The 22408-nt window shown below is 46.6% G+C and overlaps 1 protein-coding gene across 1 annotated transcript in view; it reads right to left on the bottom strand.

The window, feature by feature from the left end:
- The window catches only part of LRIG3 (leucine rich repeats and immunoglobulin like domains 3), a gene marked incomplete at both ends in the record, with an annotated part of 45603 nt that overhangs the window by 19059 nt on the left and 4136 nt on the right, over positions 1 to 22408 (bottom strand). Inside the window, 4 exons of the mRNA XM_084254729.1 lie at positions 687 to 830; positions 1390 to 1521; positions 20495 to 20569; positions 20758 to 20829. Coding sequence (XP_084110855.1) covers positions 687 to 830; positions 1390 to 1521; positions 20495 to 20569; positions 20758 to 20829 — 423 coding nt within the window. The remainder of the gene's footprint in view (positions 1 to 686; positions 831 to 1389; positions 1522 to 20494; positions 20570 to 20757; positions 20830 to 22408) is intronic.

Raw genomic sequence — 22408 nt, forward strand, 5'->3', positions numbered from 1 at the left:
CCAGGCCATGAAAAGGTGACGTCTGCTCAGGGGCAGCGCTGCGAGTTTATCCTGCTGCCCGTGGGTCGCATGAATCTTGCATGATTCTTTTTATGTTTACGACGTTCTCTTTGAGGCAGTAGTTTGCAGCCTTGGTTGCACACTGGGATCACGCATGGCGTTTTAAAAATTACCAAAGCCTGGATCTTACCCCCCCGAGGTCCTAATGTAAGTGGCGTGGGTGTGGTCTGGGCATCAGGACTTTGAAAAGCCCCCCAAGTGTCTGGAATGTGCAGTGAAGGTTGAAAACCACCGTCTCCTAGCAGCCTGCTCCAGCTCACGCTACCATTTTTCACGAGATAGTCCTTTGCAGCCAACTCTTATCGGCGCCGCCTGGGGCTGTCGCTTCTATTCTCATAAACCACAGGCGAGGGTCCCCGGATTTCTGAGTTGCTACAATGACGCCTGGGCGCGCTCACCATTCAGGGATGACAGTGCTCGCTCTGTGGGCACCAACCAACGTGCCTTGCCTGGCAGGCCCTGCGCCAGGTGAGGGAGGAGGCTGCTGGCTTGGAGACACCACCGCCCGCCCAGCTCCCCCAGGAGAGGCAGCTCCAGCTGCTTTGCTTCCCAACGCCTCCTGCAGATTCTAGGGGCCAGGTTTTAGAGGAGGTGCGAAACGGTGCCCAAGGGGACATCGGACTTACAGGTGCTGCAGCTGGGGCAGTTTGAACATCTTGGGCGGGATGGCTGAGATCCGGTTCCTGTTCAGCTTCAAGACCAGGAGTGTGTTGGCCAAATTGTCAAAATACCCAGGTTCCATCCAGGTGACCCTGTTGCTATTGATATACCTGTTGGGAGTTTTCAAATGAGCTTTTCCTTCTGTTTTTATTGGGAAGTTAAAGAGCAAGCATTTCCTATATCCAAAAATTTTTGGAGCATCTAAACATCACTCGTAACGATAGACACTTAAAATAACTATTTTGTACGACCTCATGGGCCACCGTGGACCGTGATTCACACCCGCTACTAGGAAAGTGTGGCTAGAATATTCAAAGGTTACAAAAGTTTGATAGAACGTTTTTCTCAATTTTCAGGAGATTTATGTATTCATGAAACACAGCAGTGGTTTCATTTTGACTTTTTTTTAAAAGAAGCATGCTTAACCCCGTTTATTTTTTTTTCTAACAAAGGGGTCTAATTTTTGTAATTCCAAAATTGTAAGAACAAAATGAAGACTGTGGTTATTCAGGCTTACAGCAACTGACGAGTCAGTAAGAAAGTTACATGTTTGATCCATGAGCAGTTAGCCAGGCATGTCTGTTACCCCTAAAGCCGATGTAAAATAAAATTATAAAACGATATTTCCTCCTAGGTAAAATCTTTTTTGTTAAAGAAAACCTGACTTACAGATACTTTAGCTGTAGAGGCGGAAATGCAGTTTTCAGCTCTGAAATATTATTGCTGCTCAGGTCCAAAGTTTCAAGGGACTGAAATTGTTTCAGATGTTCAGGTAATATTTCAGCAATCCTGTTTCCAGCTCTAGAATTAAAAGACAGCACGTACAAAAGAGTTAATGGTACAATAATCGGAAAGCTTTCTTGTTCTTCAGAAATACAGAAAACTGCTGAAATCAGTACTTTAAAAAGTTAGATAGCAACACAATGGTCCCTTTAATTTTACATTAAAGAGTAGTTTTTCTTAATGTTATTTTATTAATAGTCCTTCCTTATTCACATTATTAAATGGTATGTGAAATAACCAGCACTAAGTTAACATTCCCAGGCACTGTCATGTTAGTTCCCTAGCTCTAATTCTTGATTCCTGATCTATTCTAATGTTCTCTCGAGCATACCCACACTCGAGGTGCCGACGAACTGAAAATAATCATCAGATTGGGACTTTTTAAAAAGCCACGCCTCAGGGTGGCTTTAAGAAATATCAGGATTCAGTGTATTACCATCGTTTTCCAAACCAGTGGACAAATCCCAGAGTTTTGAATATTATAAAAATATAAGAGCAAGCCCATTAAAAAAATCCCTGGGGGTAATCAGATTTTAAAAGTGTTGACATTAACAGTCAAACACCAGGCCATAAAGTCCAATAAGACAGTCACAGGTGTCCCTTTAAATTTAATTAAAATTAAATGCTAGAATTCATTTTTTTTAAATCTCAGTTGACATGTATTAAGTCTCTAATAGCTCTGGCTGGTGGCTATAAAATAGGACAAATTGGTACAGAACAATTTCACCACTTTGGAAGGTCTGTTGGTGAGCCCTGTATTAGACCACAAAAGAAAAAAGAGGTGTGTTAAGACAAAGCTCTTAAGAGTCACCCAAACAACCAAAATTCAGCATGACATACACATCCTGCCAGAAAACAGGAATTAAATTGATGTGCAAGTCATCTTAATTGCCATATCAGGTCGGATTGGTTGTCTTTTCAGACCACTGTTTGGTGGAGAAAATAACATGTTAAGGTGGGAAGGCTGGGAAAATAAGAATCCACCTGCAAAACAAAAGGTCTTGTCCTTACAACGCAAGGCACAAAGCCAACCTCTAAGCAGAGCTCTGTGTTCCAGTCACATGCTGGGGTTTCTAACTTAAAAACACTTGATCTCACACGTATATTCTTCTGGCCAATCACTGTATTTCTACAGCCCCTTGGATTTGGATTTCCATCGTGGTTTTGCATCATTACCACTCACAGACCTCTCGCCATCTCAGAACGCCCCTGAATTAGGTACCTCTTAGGTATTTGCAGGGACTCCTGGGCTGCCTTGCACTTACACTGCCTTGCACTTACACTGGGGGTTCTCTGCTGCCACACTGTGTGCTCCGTCCCTGCAGGGATCTGTCTCTAGCCTCTGCCTCAGACATATACGCAATGTCATAACACTGAGCACCTGTTAGATGCCGACTCTTAACAAAGCATTTTCATCTATCATATCATTTAATCATATTTCCTGGTGTGCATAGCATAATTTTAAAATTAGGAAACCAGAGCTTTCAACCTAACGCGTGGAGGCACCCCCGAGCCACCTCACCAAGCAAGTCCAGACTGTCCCAAAGAGGTCCCTGAAGGCTTGGATCACGAGACAGTTTCAAAAGTATTCTGGCATCAGGTTCTTCCATGGACATCCACCCTCAGAAAAGGCCGGCTGCTTCTCACCCTTGCGAAAGTGTGGAACCTCTGGTTTCACTCCAATGTGGGATGTGTTTTGGCTCACCGAGAGCCAAATATCAGCACTAAGAATGCCCTGGGGATACCCCAGCCTGGGCCTGCCCCTGAGGCAGAGAAGACCCCACCACTGCCCTACCCCGCCCCAGGTTTGCAGGTGTTGGTCACCCATTGGGGTAGAAGGCCAGGCGCTGCCCTTGCCACCAGGGAGAAGAGCCAGGGGAGAAAACGCGTCGTATGTTTTCTACTTAAACAACAGCAAACGCAGCTTCTCGACATACTGTGAAAATTCTCCATAGGTGAGTGTTCAGGACGATGGGGGAATCATTGGTTTTGATCCAAAACCTCGGAGAGTCTGACTCTATCTTCTTTTAATTGTGGCCACAGTAGTGGACAACATGTAGACATTCCAAGGTTGCATTTCCTCTAACCTCCGTTTTTAAAGTAGCTACACAAGGCAACAAGCACACACAATGTGTATTTTAAGAGCCAATTTTTAACTGTGATAACAGTAAGATTAAAAAAAATTAGCAGTTCTGTGCACCAGACACAAATATCAAGCCCTTCAGATCACTCTAAAGCCTCACAAACTTTGTTTACAGTCAAGTCAGCCGTGACCTCTGATTCTGACCATTTTCCACATCTGGATTCGCCAGTGTAGAAGCCCCTTGATCTAGCTGTGAGGTACCGGGGAATGCAAGTGAGACAATTAGTCAATTTCTAGGTCCCGGAGATGGACAGCGTCCAGGAGGCAAGCCACAGGGCCTTGGGGTGAGGGTGTGTGGGGTAAGCAAAACCAAGTTTTAGGGGCAAACATTTTCTCTTAAACACATAACCCAAATGTTTGCATTACCAGGATGTCCTCCCACAAACGCTGGAGCAACCCCAGAGTGCCCAACGCCCCACCCACACCTCCTCCCCCTCGCCAGCCACTGCCACCCACCCAACTCTGCATGTGGTTTCTGCCCCCCGGGCTGTCTGGGGCTAGCTCAGCTACGCTGACATTTAACAGCAAGAAAGAAAACGCTGGGCTGTAGATTTTTGCAATAAATGGCCCAAATTGGCTTTGTGTGGAGAGCGAGGGAGACCCACAGGTGTCCATCAGGTGGGTGAAATCAGGTTACAAGTCAGATAACAGGCCATACAATCTTTGGTTTATATATCGTTTGTTTATAAGGTAATTATGAACAAGGTATTAAAACTGCCAATTACTTGAGTGACGAATAAAATTTTCCTTGCAGTTAAAGTACGCTCCAGCCAAAGCCAGCAATTTCCTGCGCTGCACACCTCCTAAATTGCAGTGTGAAAGTGCTCAGTTATAGACGGAGCGTGCACACTGCCGTCTTTGTCAGGCCCGCTTCCCGGCACAAAAATCCCTTACAACCGCGAGGAGAATAGTCCCTGTATCACAAAATGTGAACTCTGTCCTCATGGAACGGAGCGAAATCCAAATACCAGTTTCATATTAGCTCTTGAGCCCACTGGCAAATAACCACCTGATAGGCAGCACTTTGAAAAGAAAAGAAAAAAAAAAAAAAACAACAATAAACTTGCTTTAGACCTGAAGGAAGGTTTTGAACCAGGAGACAACTACATTAAAAAAACTAGATGAAAAAAATCTGGTGAATCACCTAAAACCCTCAAAAGAAACGTGGTTCAGAAGAGAGGGAGGCGCAAACAGGCGCTTCTAGAAGACAAAGATGCCATTCAACGCCGGTTTTAATTTTTCTCCAGCTGTGGACAAATGCCAAGATGCATGAACACATTTAAAGGCATTTGCAGTTAATTAGTATTTCTGGCAGGAAATGTGCAATGCTTTCACCAAACCCAAACAAAACTGCGTGAAAACCTTTTTCCACGTCTACAGTTCACGTGAAAGTGCCATGCTGCATTGTGCAAAGATCCCGACGGGGAAGTCGGACTCGGAAGTCGGCCCTGCAGGGCAGGCCGGCCCCGTGTGTGCCCACCTCAGGGCCGGGAATACTCTGGTTGCCTCTGCTGGTGGCTGGTTCGACGCGTTCCCTGCTCAAACCCCTGCCGAGCTCCAGGGTAACTTGTCCGTGGTGGGCAAACACAGACGCGGGGCTCAGCCTGGTCAGGACAGTCCGTTTCCTCCGGCTCCCGCCAGGACACAGGTGACGGAGCCCTGGCAGCCGAGCCTGGCTTCTCGGGACCAGCAATAATGGTTTTGCTTTGCTGCCAACTTTACCTTTCAGACAGCTTTGCCAAGTACCTTGACAACCCAGAAGGAAACACAAGAGGCCATTTCTGTTTGATGATGTTTGTTGAGTGAGCTCAAGATCTAACAAGGAGCCAAGTGGATATGGCCCTGGACCTCAGGGAGCTCACCTCCTGGTGGGAGAGGTCTCTGCAGCAGTAAGTTCCAGAAGGAAAGAGTAAGGAAGAAGAAAAGAAAGTCTCCTAAAAAGTGGTGGGTGGGGTGTGCGTCCTCGAAAAACTGATCAGGTGAGAGAGCGCGAGGCAAGGTTAGCAGCCGTGATCGCAGGAGCAGAGAGCTCACGGGTGGAAGATGAAATTCGAGAGTGAGGTAGCTGGGGGGCGACGGAGCCCTGAAAAGCAATTAGGCGAGTGGTCGTCATCCCAGCATCAGCTGGGGAAGGGCAGTCAGAGGACCTCATGGTGGGGTGACAGCTTTGGGGGCGCATTCTGGGAAGGCTGCTCTGGCTGCAGAGGGCAGGGAGGCTTGGTGGGTGCAGGCGGGCCCAGGGAGGGACACCGAGGAGGAAGCTCCCAATTCGACGCAGAGGGATGGCGAGGGGGGTGAGAGCACAGGGCTCCTGGCATCTGCTGAGGGATGAAGTTCCACTGTCCCTCAGACTGCCCAGGACACAGAGCTCGGCAGATTCTGGCCATACCCGAGCCCTTCCTCCGTGCCTGCCCATCTGTCTGTTACGCTGTGTTGGGTGCTGCTGATATGGGAGGTCTTCTAAAAGACGGGGTGCAGGCAGCGGTCCCCTCCTGCTCAAGTGGGAGAGGCTACTGACCAGAACTACCTAGTGCCGGCAGTGTCTGTGGTCACCAGTGAGAGCCTGAGGTCAGGGCCGTGACCATGTGTAAGATGCTGACGGCTTCTACTTTTTGACTTAACTGTGACATCCAGAAAGCGTGAGGGTCACAGAGTCTAGAAAGTACCTCGTGCACTCGTAGGTGGGTGCAGACAGTGTTAGTCTTTTCCAGTGTCTGAAAGGAGAGTCACCAAGTGGAATAGTCTTTGTGCAGAACCGGAATATCAGGTTTTTTCACACTGGAATTCCTGAACCAATTAAACTGCAGTTTCTTGATGAATAAGAAATATCTGTTGATAGTTTCAACAGTCTCCAGCCTATTGCACAAGATAACAGGCAGCTTAAGGGTTTTGCAGCTTGATGTGTAAAGACGTGCAAATTGCAAATCTGGCTCTTTAGTGAAGGTATGTGTATGGAAATTTTCCTTTCAAGGAGGGTGTGTGCAGTGAAATTTAGTTTGAAACCTTTTTTTATGCGCTGCAATGCCCTCTTTTCATAGAATGCATTAGTCCAACCACACCCCTTAAGTCCAATCCAGAAACAGCAGCTGACAAATTGCTGAGTCCGTGGGCATTCCCTGCAACTAGCGACTGAGCAAATGAACCGTATTGACTGGGACAGTCAGCCAGGCCCCGAGGAAATACTGGTTTTTATATATAACCTTCCAGCACCAGCCGGCTGAGCACCATTTACAAAGGAATTACAAGTTGTTTAAAGAAAATACTAATTTCACAAATACACGCAAGGTCATATATTTCCAATGATAACTAACCCCTTCCCCCCCCAAAAAAAAAGCTTCCCTGAAAGCTACCTAGGCTGGAATAACTAACACCCCATAATATCAGGCTTCTTTCAAGAGAGACTTGGCAAGCCAAGAGCCTCTCCCATGCAGATAAAAATAAACTGTCTCTGCTCATCTTTTTTCTAAAAAGATAATTAAGAAGTTTCATTAAAAGGAGGCGTGTTGAGACTGGTCCTCCGGTACCGTGGAATCAAAGAATAAAGTCAACTGAGGAAACTTTTGCAAGGAGAAAGATTCTTGATTAAGAACTAATGATACTCCGCAGCAAATGATGGCCTACTCCTGACTCTGTGAGGAGCAGAGACTCAGTTCTTTCAGTTACAAGCCAGGTTTACATAAAATATAATTATTTTTTAGGTCACGGGTACGATAAAGATGGCCACACTATTTTAATACAGAGGTCAGGCCCATTTATGTGCTAATTATTACTCTTGACTGTCGTGAAAAATGAAAAAATAATAATGGGTCAAAACCCCATTCACATCATTAAAAAACAACCCTTTTTGATCCCCGAGCATAAATTCAATTTAGTCCTTTATGTAAACAGATATAAGAGCAGGTCCTAAAAGATGACGTGATGCTAATAAAGATACTTGCTGAACCATTATTTTAACCCCCAAACAACTTAATTATGCAGAATAAAAATGAGCTCTATTCTTGATTTCAAAAAAATGAAAAATGCCCCCCATCTCTCCTTTGAGGCAGAGGCCTTTGCAGACATTTTCACCCCAAAACTACTGTTACTTAGGCAACAAGTCTCAGTCTCCCCACCGGCTGATGGTTTACTTGTGAGTGGGGAGAATCTGTCTTTTTGGCTCCCCAAAATTCAGAATCTAATGAATGGGTTCAAGTCCCCGCAGGGACCAACAGTCTTGGTGAGCCCAGAAACTCTAGACCAGGCTTCAGATTGGCCTGCAAGGATTTATCTAAGAAAACAGCACGACCATCACAGCTGCCTGCCAGCAGAAGGAAACGTGAAACTGTGAGTCCACACATTAATCAACCTGCTAAAAGTCGGGGTTCTTTGAAGCAGCAAGTCAAGCCAGCGTGGTCTGAAGGAGATTTGGGATTCTGTTCCGCGTTCGACATCTGGGTCTACTATGCTCCGTGAGCCTTGATTTTCTCAGCTGTCAGCAGAAGGAAATGGAATAGAATGACCTGGTCCAGCCTAAGGAGTCATGACTCTGGATCTGAATTAGAAAAGATTTGCGAATGACCCGATTTGCTGCAGGTTTCACACGATCATCATGTAAAAACTGCAGCTTCTTAACTGAACAAGGCCGTATTTGGGGGTTGGCGCCCCCACTGTCTGGCTGCACAGTCTTCCCCTTCCTTGGCTTAGACCTTCATTTTCCTGGGACATACCCTTCATTAGCTTTTTCAAGAAACTATGAGGAGAGGTGCTCGCTGCCTTCCCATGTTTGGAATGTTTCTTTTTTAAAGATTTATTTTTACTTATTTATGCACACAAGAGCTGGGGTGTAGGCCAGTAGTGTGGGGTATGAGAGGATTCACCAGAGACAGAGTGGGGAGCAGCAGACAGGAGAGGTCTGCTGCGCCATGTGGGTCGGCTCCCTGGCTGGGAATCGAACTCAGGCCACAGTGGCTGGCGATACTGGAAATGTCTTTATAGGACTGACAATGTGGGTGTGCAGAGAGTTTAGACTAGAAATGATTTTCCCATAGGATTCGAGGACATTGATTGATTCTACTACAGCTGCTCATGGATGTAAGTTTGAGGAACCAGACACGGTTCTGAACTGCTCTACTCCGGAGTTTCTCAACCTCAGCAAACCTCAGAACCGGGGTGTGTCGGGGCTGGGGTGTGTCTGAAAGGGGGAGGAGCTTTGTGGTGTTTGTTTCTTTTGGGGTCCACTCACTGTAAGTCAGGGTGATTTGTCCGGCTGCTTACAAAATTTTTATGGCATCTTTCATTTGGGCTGTATCCTCTATGTTCCCTTTGTTCTTGTCCATGCACACTTCTTCTACTTCTTTGCTTTCATTTTGAGGGGGTTTTAGGGAGGGGCAGATGAATAAAAGCAATTTTTCTATAGAAGTCAAAATAAGCAACCGAACATTGCCTCGACAGAGTAACCGAAAGGTTTTTTTTCTGGATAATCATTCAACCTAGATTTGCATATTTTAACAAAAATTTAGTTTTATATACAATTTTTTTTAATAGAGGCATGTTTTATTTATTTATTTATTTGTTTGTTTGTTTGTTTGTTTTGCAGTCAGAAGCGCGGGAGGGTGAGAGAATTCACCAGAGCCAGAGGGGAGAGCAGAGCAGGCAGAAGGACCGAAGGACACTGCTGAGGGGAGCAGCGGGCGGCAGGAGAGGTCTGCGCGCCATGTGGGACCCTCCTCCGGTGGCCGGGGAGCAGCCGGGGATCGGACCGGCGCCGCAGAGGTCGCCGGCAGCTTCGCAACCCAGCGCTCAACCGCTGCGCCACCGGGGAGGCCCCTTATATACAATTTTTTAGGCAAAAAAAAATTTTGCTTGTGATGCGAGCACAGACCAGAAAACGTGGCATCGCTACTGGATCTTGAATTAATAAACTGTCATCACAGAGAGGATTAATGCTGTGGGAGCACATCAGGCTAAATGAAAGCCATTTTATTTTCCGATACGGCCAATGGACTAGGTCTAGGACCATCACTAACACAAAGCACCCTCACTTTATCGGGTATTTCACTTGTCCTTGTGAATGAGACAGGGAAGGTGTGCTGTGATGACCCTACAGTCGAGTAGGCCCCAGGCCTTACTTTTATTCACAGATTAGCAAGGCCTTTCAGAGAAGCAGCTTAGTGGCTGCTGTAGGATGAGCCTGTTGCCCCGTGCTGTCGATGTTTGTAGGAATGTGGACTAGCTATGAGGACAAGTGCCCAAAACTACAAGTATCCCAAAGTCCCCACTGTACTAAAATGATGGTGTAGCAGTAGCAGGAGAAATTAAGGTGGGCTAAGGCAATGTTTTGATTTCTTAACCAATCATTTAAAAAAAACCTAACTGACAGTGATTCTTACGAAACTGACAACAGACTTGAAGATCTCAGCTGGACAAAACTCAACAGGAGCCCAAAAATACAATATGGCTCTTAAATTGCTAATAGAGTCTTAGGCTTCATTAATGTCTGGTGTTCTGGTCAAGAGGACTGGTCCCCATGTTTTAGATGAGACTATATCTCAAATATATAATTCTGGGCAAGATCCGGTGTGGGAGAGAGGACTCCAGGGGTCATCTGCAGGAGTTGTACAGTCCACTACAATAGCCACTGGCCACGTCTGGCAATTTAGGTAAAGTTAAAAATTCCTCAGTCATACGATCTACATTTCAAATGTATGTATAGCCAGTTGTGTAACAAACTGTCTTGAATCTTCCTCACCTTTGTCTCGGGCAGGACGAGGAAGAAGTAAAAGCAAAACAGAAGAAGAAGTGACATAATTAGTTGCGCCTGATTCTCTAGACATTGTTCATGTCCACAGATCACTGGCCTCTATTCCGAGGCCAACGCCTTGTGCAGGATGACAAGGCAATCAGGACTAAGTTCCAAAAGCATCTTATTTTTTCTACAAAATGATGCTTGTCTTGCTTCTACTCCATGCATGTTTCTCAAAATACATAAAGTTGCTCATGCATTGTGAAATGTCCAAGAACATACGTCCAAGAACATACCCCATGTCTACCCTAGGCCAGCTGGTGGTCCTCGTAGCAAGAAAATTAACTAAATATTTCATCTGCTTTCCTCCTCAGTCTAGGGCTTCCTGGATTTCAAGTCTTTATGGAGAGAGAGGGAGGCAGCAGGCAGGTGATCTGTAAGTGTTAGAAAGGAGGTGCTTGTAGTTATTCTTACTCCTTTATGTTTTAAATGAAGTACTTAAGCAACTTTCAGCCAAAGCAAGACAGGGCGGGACTGGTAAGAACCCTGTTTCCTTGTTTTGGTGTCTCCACGAACTGGAGCCCTGAGCTTCTGCTCCAGGAAAGGCAGCGAAGATGCTAAAGTAGCTAAAGTAAGGAGAAGGAGTCAGAGGAAGCAGGCCAAGACAGACTCACATGCTGAGTCTCACCCCCCATCACACAGAGCAACCGGCTGGACTTAGTGTTTATCTGCTTGGGCAGCCCAAGCCTCACTCAACAGTGGAGTTTCTGGCAGAAGCTGGACCTGACCCTTCAAGGCAGCAATCAAAATGGTTAGAATTCTAGAAGCTGATGGAAGGAATAAGAGAGAGAGAGCAGTAGAGGATCAGGATAAACACTGGTAATAAGGAGCTCTGTGGCAAGATAGTCTAGAAGATCTAAGTCAAGCATCTGGAGGCCAATTCTGTGGGGTTCTAGAAGGAACACTGAAGAATGTTACCCTTTTGGGTCATTCTGTCAGATCCAAGAACATTGTCACGTTGGAAAAAACAAGTTTTGTTCATGAAAATAATTTTTAGTACGAATAAAGAGGACGGGACAGAAAACTTAAGTCAATGGTTTCTTCAGTGATTCTCCAACAGATCAGCTGTCTATTGACGTGGGCTGGGCTAACGGATTCAGCCGCTCCTCCAGTGAGCACGTGTTGTTTACCATGTGCAGGCTCCGTGCTAATGTCGGGTTACAACGGGGATGGAAACGTGGGCATGGTCTCAGCTTCTAAGAAGCTTCAGTCTGATGGGGAAAATGGACATTAAAGAATCATAAACACACAACTGAACAGCACGGCTGTGCACGTGATAGTAAAGGAGACGTTGTGAATTAAGGAACTATGAAAAAATGTCTGCGAGGAAACCTCAGTCTGGCGTAGCAATAGTTGGGGGAGGGCGAGCATTACAGGCAGAAAGAAAGGCACATCCAAAGGATACGCTGAGCCAAAGCCTGGCCCACCGTGGAAGTGGGGAGAGAACCTAGAGAAGGCTGAATGGGAGAAGAGGCCTCTCTCCCGCAGGGAACGTGCCTCCAGAAGAATCTGCTCTTGATCTAAGGACACGGGGGATTTCCCCACGGATTTAAAGAGCCAGGACAGAGTCACACATTTATGTTTAAAATACAATCCTCCTCCAGGGGGAACTGAAAAACCTAGCAAACTTGTCTTCTGGGGAGGAGTTTATGATTAATGTGGAGATAAGCTTCTTGGAGAGTGTCACAGACACAGCTCTTTGTACGGGAAACTCACTTTAAGTACAAATTACACATAAACACTTTAAAATCCAATAAAAGAACACAACTCATCAAGCGAAGATGTTTATGTGTTTATTTTGTAAGATCGAGCTTCGCAAGCTTATTTCCATTAACCAGAACACCGTCTGGCTTGTCTGAGGGTTCCAGCCCTCTGAAGCGACGCCCTTTGCCGAAGAAGACCCGAGTCCACTCACCCACACCGGCAGAACAAACATTTTGAGATGAATTTCTCAGGGAAGGGCGTCAACTGCCTTAAGACCATCTATACCCAGAGTTGCATCAAGATGGGACAGGGTTTGCGTCCACTTTATCAGAACAAAGTTCCTCGATCCCTAGAAAAACTGAAGTTTTGACCTTGGTGAAAGAGAATCCCGTCTTCCTTAATGACTATGACAAGCGGGTGACCTCTTCGACATGTTGACTAACACGGGCTTTGGTTTAAAAGAGAAAAAAGCTAACACCTGTTTGAGTTTTACCACGAAAGCTATAACATTACTGGCTACAACATGACTTGAAAATGTGCAGACTGCACCCCTCTGTGTGGCACTATCTCTGAGCTGTCAACTATTAAAATGTCAGTTTTTCAAAGCTGCAACATTTTGATGACTGGGTTAAATAAATTCTGTGCCACGCAACCAAGCAGCAGCCTCTTCAGTCTCTCCCTTGACATTGTAACGAGACGTGCCTGCTTAGGAACAAAATTCGACTTCAGAGAGGGCCAGGCTCAGAATCCAGGTAACAGAATACTGAGGACCTGGTTTCTACGCGCTCCTTCTACCCTTCCCTCGCCATCACTCGAGCAGCAGTGCTTAGAGAACCGTGACTCCAGGACCAATTTTCCTTTTTGGGCAAAAGAAATGCGGCGCGGTTCAGAGCAAACAACAGCACGCAGGCTGCGTGGGCCGCACGCCTCCGGGGAGCCACAGCTATCAGTTATCAAAGTCCCATCCCTCTCCGAGTACTTTATGGTACTTGATTTGGAAAATGAACGTTGTTGAATGACTGGATGCAAACAAGGAGAGCAGATTCTTCCTGCCATGAAGCATAGCTCTGTCTTAACTGCTCGGCTGAAATGAGCTCAACTGAACGCGGTCATGCCACCCTGCTGCTAAAAAAAAATGTTCTCAACGCCTACAGCAAACCTGTAACGCCCCCAACGGTGACCCCGATCACCGGACCCCAGTCCCTCTCCTCCTCTCACGCTCCACACACTGTGAAACCACAGCCCCCCGTTGTAGGGGAACCCCCACCTCTCGTCATCCGGGACACCATCCCACTTGGAGAATCTTTTTTTTTTTAATTAATAAATTTTATTTTTATATTCCCCATACAATTGCAATCCCCCCATGGTCTGTCTTTCCTTTGTTGAAAACCCCTCGGGGCGGATGCCAACTTCTCCTTGTCTTTGTATCCCAGCTCTGAGCACACAGCAGGTGCTGTGACTCGGCACCTGCAACTCACAGTCCACCTCACAGATAAGCTCTCGGCTACAGGTGTCCCGAGGTCCCCATCACGGCTGGGAGAGGAGAGAACTGATTTTCTGAGCCTTCTGAAGAGAGCAAACGTTTTCCTTTCTCCTCCCTCATCTACTGCTGCTGGGACGAGGTTTCTGGATCCCGTGTCCCCCGGGAACCCTCCTGGCCCATCCCTTGCTCCCTGCAGGCCCCGGGGCTGTGACGGGGCTGCGGCCGCTCACTTGTGCCTGATGCCATTGGAGCCGGCGCCGGAGCCGTGGAGGCAGAGAGAGGCGCAGGCATCTCCGCTGTTTCTACAGGTCGACAAAGGCGAACTCACGAACCCCGCCTGAGGGCAGACAGTCGCGCGGGAGGGAGACCAGACAGCAGCCCGGTGCCTGCGCCGGCCCAGGTCTCTGCGTTAAATGAGCAACTCCTACATGCCCGGACCACGTGGGCTGCTGAGGGGACGTGGCAAGTGGCAGGTGCCTCACCACAGACACCTAATACACGGCACTGGGGGGAGCTTCAGAACTGAAGGAGAGAAAGAAAAGTCACCTCCCTCCCCAGGACTCTCCAGTAACTGCCGATCATGCCACAAAACAGCCAATATTCCCGGCCACCCAGGGCTGCCCTCGTGGAATGTAAGTGGCATCGGAAGCAGATGGAGGGCACGACGCACGCTTTCCTGCACCCCCAAAGAGCAGGACGCACGATGTGGCTGACTCATTTGCAGCCCCAGGCATTCTCCTGCCCCCACCCCTCTCGCTCTCCGGCCTCGGGGGCCAAGTTTCTCCCTCGGCTGGAACAGCTGGATTCTGCGCCGCTGCTGCTGTTTCCCATCCTGAACCTTTAGCTGGAGCCTGAGAAGCAGGTGCCGATGTGCTGGGCGCAGGCCTGCATCTCTGCACGGCGGCCGCCTCGGCGGGCCGGGCTGCTCAGACTCAGAGGCAAACGGGGGAAAGGGGCTGTTACATCCCCCCACTTTCCGTTCCAGACACCCCCCAGGGCACCACTCCACTCGCTGGCCAGAGTGGCAGCTGATCCCTGCACCACTGAAATGCCTCCTCCTGTTGCTTGACCCCTTCTGTGATTATCTCCTGCGGGTGTACAGAGGTAGGTCTGCATGCATTTCGTTATTGCCAAACATGCAGAGCTGGCCGCATGTTAAGTGAAGCACATGTATGTTTTGTCTTTACTGTGTACTCAACAGATCAACTACATTTCAGGAGCTGTCTACTGAATTATACTAAGTGCCTGTGGCCAGCCCAGAAACTGTTAATTGTGCATATACTTATGACCATACTCCTGCAGGAAGAGCTGGACAAAGGGTCAGTGACAAAGGACTCAGGATACAGTCGGGGAGGAAGTCATTTCATCACCAAGCAAGGCAAGGTGGGCGTGGATAGGGTCGGAGAGGCTGAGGAGATGATTCCCCACCCAACACCTCCTTCCCTCACCTCCAGGCCCCATGCAAGCATCACCTCCCAGTGCGCCCCTTCCTGCGTCCTCATTTACGACAGCGAAGCTCGGCCTCCCTGGTGGCCTGGCTTGATAGTGCACAGGGGTTGTCTCAGCACAATGTGGCTCTCGGTAGCCACTGCAGCACGAGTTTGATCCCCGGCCAGGGAGCTCCCCACATGGCACAGCAGACCTCTCCTGCCTCCCCGCTGCTCCCCTCAGCAGTGGATTTCAGCCAGTCTGCCTGTTCTGTTCCCCGCTCTGTCTCTGGTGAAACCTCTCATTCCCCGTATCTCTGGCCTGTACCCCAGCTCTTGTATACATAAATAAATAATCTTAAAAAAAAATAATTTGTCAAGCTGGGCCTCCCTGGTGGTGCAAGGGGTTAAGTCTCAGCACAATGAAGCTGCCGCAGAAGACCTCTCCTGTCTCCCCGCTGCTCCCCTCAGCAGTGGATTTCAGTGGATCCGCCTGTTCTGCTCCCCACTCTGTCTGGGGTGAATCCTCTCACCCCCCGCACCTCTGGCCTGCACCGAAGTTCTTCTATGCATAAATAAATAAAAGCAAATCTTAAAAAAAATGGTCAAAGCCCCTTTACCTGCCACACACACTCCCTCTGTTTCCTCTCTGCTTTCTTTCCTCCCGCGCTCACCGCTTCTCCTGCGTCTCTTATTTTACCTGTTGCATTTCTCCCGCGAGGTCAGCTTCACGAGACCACGGATTTCTGCCTGTTTTGCTCACAGTTGCATCTGGACGCAAGAGAGACCCGGCCCAGCAGGAGTTGGTGACTCATCACGAAGCGGCTCTGTCTGACGCACGCGGGCCCGGCGCCCGAGCCCACCGGCCCTGTGGCCTCCTTTCTCTTCCTTCACATTCATTTAAACATGGCAGCTCCTTTCTTTTAAAGGTTACTTATTTTCCCTCAGCCTTCACTAGAATGCAAGCTTCGTAAGCAGCCTGAGGAGCGGAGCTTGTGTGCGGGGCTCGGGGTTGTGTCCCCAGGACAGAAAACAGAAGCCGCGCCACGGGCTCCACGGACTCAGCAGCCCGGCACCACTGCGCTCGCGGCCACCTCACCGGGCCTCGGCGGACAACAGGCGGCTTCGCCTGCTTCTCTCTGCAAATCCACCAAACAGCCCTACGAGTGAGACACTAATAGCCTCGGTTTACAGGTGAGGGGACAGACAGAAGCTTGCCCGCGGGCACACGCCCAGCAGAGGAGAGAGCCGGCCGTGGCTCCAGGCCCTGGGCCTGGAGCGGGGGTTTTCATCAACGCCCTCCCGCCGTGAGCGGAGCCGCCCTGCAGAGACCAGCAGCCCCGGCCCACCAGGGTCTCCTCAGTATCTGCCCCCATGAGCCACCTCCCGCCACCTCCGGTCCCTTCTCCACACGACAGCCAGAGCGACGCTTTCAACAGGCAGCCTCACCGCCCCCTGCTTCAAATCTATTCGATTGCTTCCCATGAGCAGAGTGCACCTGTTGAGGTCCCGTCAAAACTAGAGATAAATTTTAAGCATTCATGTTAATATATTTTAAAATATATACAATAGCAGGAATGACCAATAAAACAGATATTTGTTGTCCATAATAAGCATTACGGAATGCAGAACACCTATCACCTATCAATAAAAATTTGACTTGCTTCAAAAAAAAAAGTGATCAATATTTCTCTCTGGAAGGATGGCAGCACCTCCGGAAAAATGGTATGATGTGCAAGGATATGATGAAAATGATGGATTTAGAAGGACTATTCTACATGTGAAATAAGAAATATAAAAAAAAAAAAAAAGGCTTGCTTGGTTAGGATAAGCTGAGGCTTAGCAATAACTCCAGAAACATGCATGTTACATGTGATCAGAACCAACAAAGCAGCTGTGTTTAAACAGATATCCCTGAGCAAACCAACTCGTTCAGAATCTCTAAGGATGGGGTCAAGAAATCCCTGTGTTTAACGAGTACTCAAGGTGCCCCTCTGACACTCACTGACCTGAAACTTTTCAACTCAGAGACCACAGACAAGTAGCTGCACATTGTACACGACTCTGGAAACCTTCAGTGTCAACACCAAGGCCCAGTTAGTTGTATTTAATGAACAGTGAGTTATCTTTTGCTCAGCAATACTGTTATGTCATCCACAGATTCACACCTGTCCTGATCCAGGGCCTGGTCATCAAAACTCCTGCCACTTGAGCAGCTCATGCTGCATCACAGGAAGCCAGAACTGAAAAGTCAACTCTTGTGAGGTCAACAGTTTTACAACAACGGGCCTCCCTGGGGGCACAAGGGGTTAAGATGCAGCACTATGAAGCGTTATCTGCAGCCACTGCAGCATGAGTTCAATTCCCGGCCAGAGAGCTACCCACATGGTGCAGCAGACCTCTCCTGTCTCCCCGCTGCTCCCCTCAGCAGTGGGTTTCAGTACATCTGCCTGTTCTACTCCCCACTGTCTCTGGTGAACCCTCTCACTCTCCCCACACCTCTGGCCTGCACCCCAGCTCTTGTATGCATAAATAAATAAATCTTTTCTAAAAAAAGTTTCACTACAAGATATTTCCACCAGTGACTATTTCCTTTCTTCCTCTAGAAAACACCATCCTGCCATGGCCAGGCAATTGTGAGAGAAAAATAAACAACACAAGCCATGTCTTCCCCTGTTCAGGCCAATCGAGTCTTGACCTCGTTCTGTGTGGGATCCAGAGGAAAGCAGGTCTGTCTGGGTCTTTCATATTTTTGAAAGATCCTTAAAAAGCTTAGCAATGAGCTTTGTTGATGGGAATGTTCCAGGCTCATCCAACCACCATCCCAAGAGCTGGCACTGCCTCAGGCTTCCCTGACACGATGAGATCTGATCCCTAGTGACTTCATCTCTGCACAGGGGGCACCATCTGAGCCAATATTAGCTCCTGGCTCCTGCAACTAAGAAGGAAGAAGGTCTGGCCAGGTGAAGTCCTCTCTGCAACTGGCCCCCCCAGCTGGGAGGGGACTCACCATGCAGAGCAGCAATATCAGACAGCATTGACTCCAACCGACTTTTCCTTTCCTTTAACACAAGTTTTCGAAATGATTTAACTTGTGCAAATTACCCAGAAAGAGGTTTTCCTCCACGAATACTTAAAAGCAAGAGAAAAGACAAGTCAAATCATCCTGATCGCTAGTTTGACAGACAGGAGATCCGATTCGACTGTAGTGCTACGATGAAGTCCTAACATGAGCCATGTCATGTGGCTGAACAGTTTTCTCTCTTTGTTTTTGAAATCTCAGAAATATATTGAAGTGCTGACTTTGAGCTCTGATAATTTCCGTGTGCGTCTACAGAAAACATCCTGCCCTCCCCAAGATACAAATCATCCGCGGTTTGGACTCAGTGATGGTGTGCTGCAACAGCCACCAAGGTTTACAGGAGAAAATAAAAAATCATAGGAAAAAACAGCCGGAGAAGTAAATTCAAAATATTGCGTAGGTATTTACGGGAACAGCGTCTCACCCTGTATTGAATTAGCAGGCGCGTCATGTAAATTACTCTTCTCAGATTCTGTGTAATAAGCAGGCCCTCTTATTATATAAGGTGAATAAAGCCAGCGTGGTTAGACATACGCCAACAAATTAAGAGGAAAGAAAGAGGATTATTTAGGTTCATGAAAGATCATGCAGAACGCACTAAAGGGAAACATACAAAAACGCAGAAAAGAGGCCACATTTCGAAGGGTTCTCCGTTTCCGGATTTTATTTCAGTTGTTAAGTGTAAAATCACGAAGTTAATTATTTCTAGTCGGGTTTTCTCATTTCCTCCCCAGTTCTCATGCTCTCCACGCTGCGCCATGCCAAAGAGAAGACTGGCCTGCCTCCCGCTCCGCCCAGAGTGCCCACGCCACCGCAGACCTCTCGGCCACCAAGCACGCATGACCTCCAGGCTCCAGAACATGCTGGCAGGACCTGCCAGTCCCCAGGCCAGAGGCAACAGGGCCAAGGGGTGTTCTCTGGGACTTAAAAAGACCCTGGTGGTCAAATGAGAACAGCTAACAAGGGCCTCCCTGGTGGCACAGGGGTTAAAGTCTCAGCACTATCAAACTATCTGCAGCCACTGCAGCACAAGTTCGATCCCCAGCCAGGGAGCTGACCCATATGGCGCAGCAGACCTCTCCTGTCTCCCCGCTGCTCCCCTCAGCAGTGTATTTCAGTAGATCTGCCTGTTCTGCTCCCCACTCTGTCTCTGGTGAATCCTCTCACCCCCCTACCCCCACCCCCCACACCTCTGGCCTACACCCCAGCTCTTGTACGCACAAATAAATAAATCTTTAAAATAAAGACACCAAAGCCAGTATTCCATTTAGACGGCAGAATAGTCACAAAGAAAACAGGTATTAATGCTAGCATAAAGTTTTTTAAATTCGGTGTTTATTTGTCAAATACCAATTGCTTTTTCTTTCATTCCTTTCTGTTTCTGATCTTGGCAAAAACCACATCAGTATCAAATGTCACTTAGCTCTTATTCAAACAGAGGAGCGCAGAGCAGAGGCTACACCCGTGACTTAGCTGACCTGGGCCTCAGTGAAAACAAACCTCTATAAACCACCAGCTGTAAGCAATTGGGTAGTGATCACTTTAATTAATTGAACAGCTTTCCTGAAATTTACTATATAATTTCAACCCTCCTAACACCTTTCCCAGAAGCAACTGAAAATAGTGCTTTTTTTAATTCAAGTTGTTTCAAGGAGGAAACACTTTTAACTTCAGTGGCTTAGATGTATTTTTTAATTCTCCTAGATGAAGGTGGTGAACTAACTTTAGAAACTATGAGCATTCTAAGTTTTACCATGAAATGTTGGAGCTCAGACATTATTCCCAAACATCTCAAAGGCATGAACATAAAACATGTTTTCTGACCTACAGATACTGAACATGTAACATAATTTTAATGGAAAAGTCATATTTGCAAAGTTTAGCTTGCAATGACATGTCAATCACATGTTTAATTTTAATTGTACAGAATTAATGTTTGATTTAATGTTTCTGAACCATGATGTTCACCACAGGCCCTTTAAAAGTGGATACCCCAAAGCCTTACTACCAACTCCAACTTCTCACAAAACAATTCTCCACTAAACTGTGTAATACTTAAATCCATAGATCCCATGCCAGCCATTGAGTAACACGGGAGTTAAAGTCCTAATCTACAGAATATAATGAAACACATGTCTTGGGGGAAGGCAACTTCTCTGAGCTTGGAGACCAGTTGAGAAATGATAGCAAAAAATGTGTTCTTAGGACAATACTTCAAACTTAGGATTCTAAGAGTGAGTGAGCTAGAAAACAAGTCAACAAAATACAAAGAGAAATCTTCTCCATTATACATCAGCAGAAGTATTCATATTTTGCTTGTAAGATCTTAAACCCACAAGCTACCCATGGCCCCCTGCAAGCGTTCACTTACAAGGAAAGATGTGTAATATTTGCTGCGACTGGCCCCAGGTTTGGAATAGTCTCTAATTCATTATTGTTCAGTTTCCTATAAATGACAAAAAAAGAAAAGCTCATTAGGTAATCTGTAATTCATATAGGTGAAAACTTCACAAAATTAAAGAGCCCTCCCAGGTTCAACATTTTAAATAATTTATGGACTCCAAATATTCCTTAAATAGTGTGCAGGGTAGTATATTTAGTTCAAACCTCAAATAGAGAATAATTAAGACTTACACTTCGCGAAGACTTTGAAGATGGCTCATGGCATCTGCCTTGATAAAAGACAATCGGTTGTGACTTAAGTCCCTAGGAGAAAACAAAAATAAAATTGTAAGTAGTTTCCTAAAATCACTACAGCGCGTCATGGGGTGTGTAAGACGGGATGGGGTGAGGGAAGAAACATCTCTGTCTACACTGGTGACAATGCAAGAAATAATCGGTCCACCCTGTCCAGAATCTAGATGGTAACCAAAGTGCCAAACTCAAAAAATCAGACTCTGAGGACAAAATTAGTTTATGAGGCGGGTGGATTCAAATGCTTTAAGCCCACAAATGTTTCAGGAGATGTTTTTTGGCACGGAGTGAACAGACCTTTGTGAACTGCTTGTTTTGCTTCACCCGTGCCTCTCCCTCCTCGTTCTCACTTCCAATTTGATATGATTAAGTCATGGGTTATGAAAAGTGGCTAATTAGGCAGGTTGCTGAAACTAAAACCTCCAAAGAAACCTATTTATTATCATAAAATTAAACGCCAGTATCCTTAAGAAATTGCTTTTCAGTCCTATTTGTTTCTCCGGGTTAAGGCACCAAGTTATTTAAAAAGTGTGTGTGTGTGTGTGTGTGTGTGTGTGTGTGTGTGTGTTGAGGACAGAAAATAGCCTGAAACCCTCTTTACTTCTTTACCTGAATTCCTGGATTCCCCAATTCTCAGCATATGGTAATATCATGTATCATTTAAACTCCATCAACTACCTAACAAAGTCAAGCATGCTGTACAGAAACTTGTGATCAGCTTTCTTTAAAATCAACTGGCTTCCTTACTCAAAGAGTCCGTCTCTGTAGCAATTTCCATAGGACATCAGTAACTTTTTCTGAAGTCAACCAAAACTTGTCTACACATAAGTCATCCCAGCATTTAAATTCAAAATATGAAACAAAACCCAGCAACTATTTGTTTATCGTCCCGATACGTCAACGCACTGAACGTGTGTCTTCAAAATGGTGTAATAAAAATGAAATGGCTGAACAGCTATTAAAACCAGGTCAGCAAACAGTATGGCTTAGAGGCCTCCCTCTAAGGGAGGTGAGCCAACCCTCACTAAAGTCATTCTTTCACTGTTTAAAAAAGGAAGAATTTTAAACAACCCATGTTTTAGATAACTAGACTTGGAGAAGAAGCATGAACGCTTTGCTCTCTGCAAAGTATGCCCCCCCAAAAGGGCAGAGAAACCACATCCAGAGAGGCAAGCTATTCCTTAGTGCCTGTCCATTAGTTTACAATTAGAAATTAGAGATCCTTTCAGTCTTGGAATTTTTGTTTTGAGAATAAACCTGGATCTCTCTCGTCTACCTCAAAAAAAAAAAAAAAAAAAAAAAAAACCTGCAAAGGTTTTATTTGAAACATGTTTGCCTAAAGACCTACCAGACAGTAACAGACATGAGTAGATTTGTTCTGGTAGAGTTAGAACATGAAAAAAAATCTGGCACAGTCTTTAAACTATAAAAATCCTGCAATTACACCACTGCTGTGCACGCTCACCATGCTGGAGCCAGACACTTTCCCTCCCAGCCCAGCTCACTCCATCTGGAGTTCATCAAGGAACCCAACAACTCACGTTAGGATTCAAACAAAACCTGTGTGCTTTTAGCACCACAGACAGTCCCA

The sequence above is a fragment of the Talpa europaea genome (genome assembly GCF_964194135.1).
Source record: "Talpa europaea genome assembly, chromosome: 15".
In the NCBI taxonomy this organism is placed as follows: Eukaryota; Metazoa; Chordata; class Mammalia; order Eulipotyphla; family Talpidae; genus Talpa; species Talpa europaea.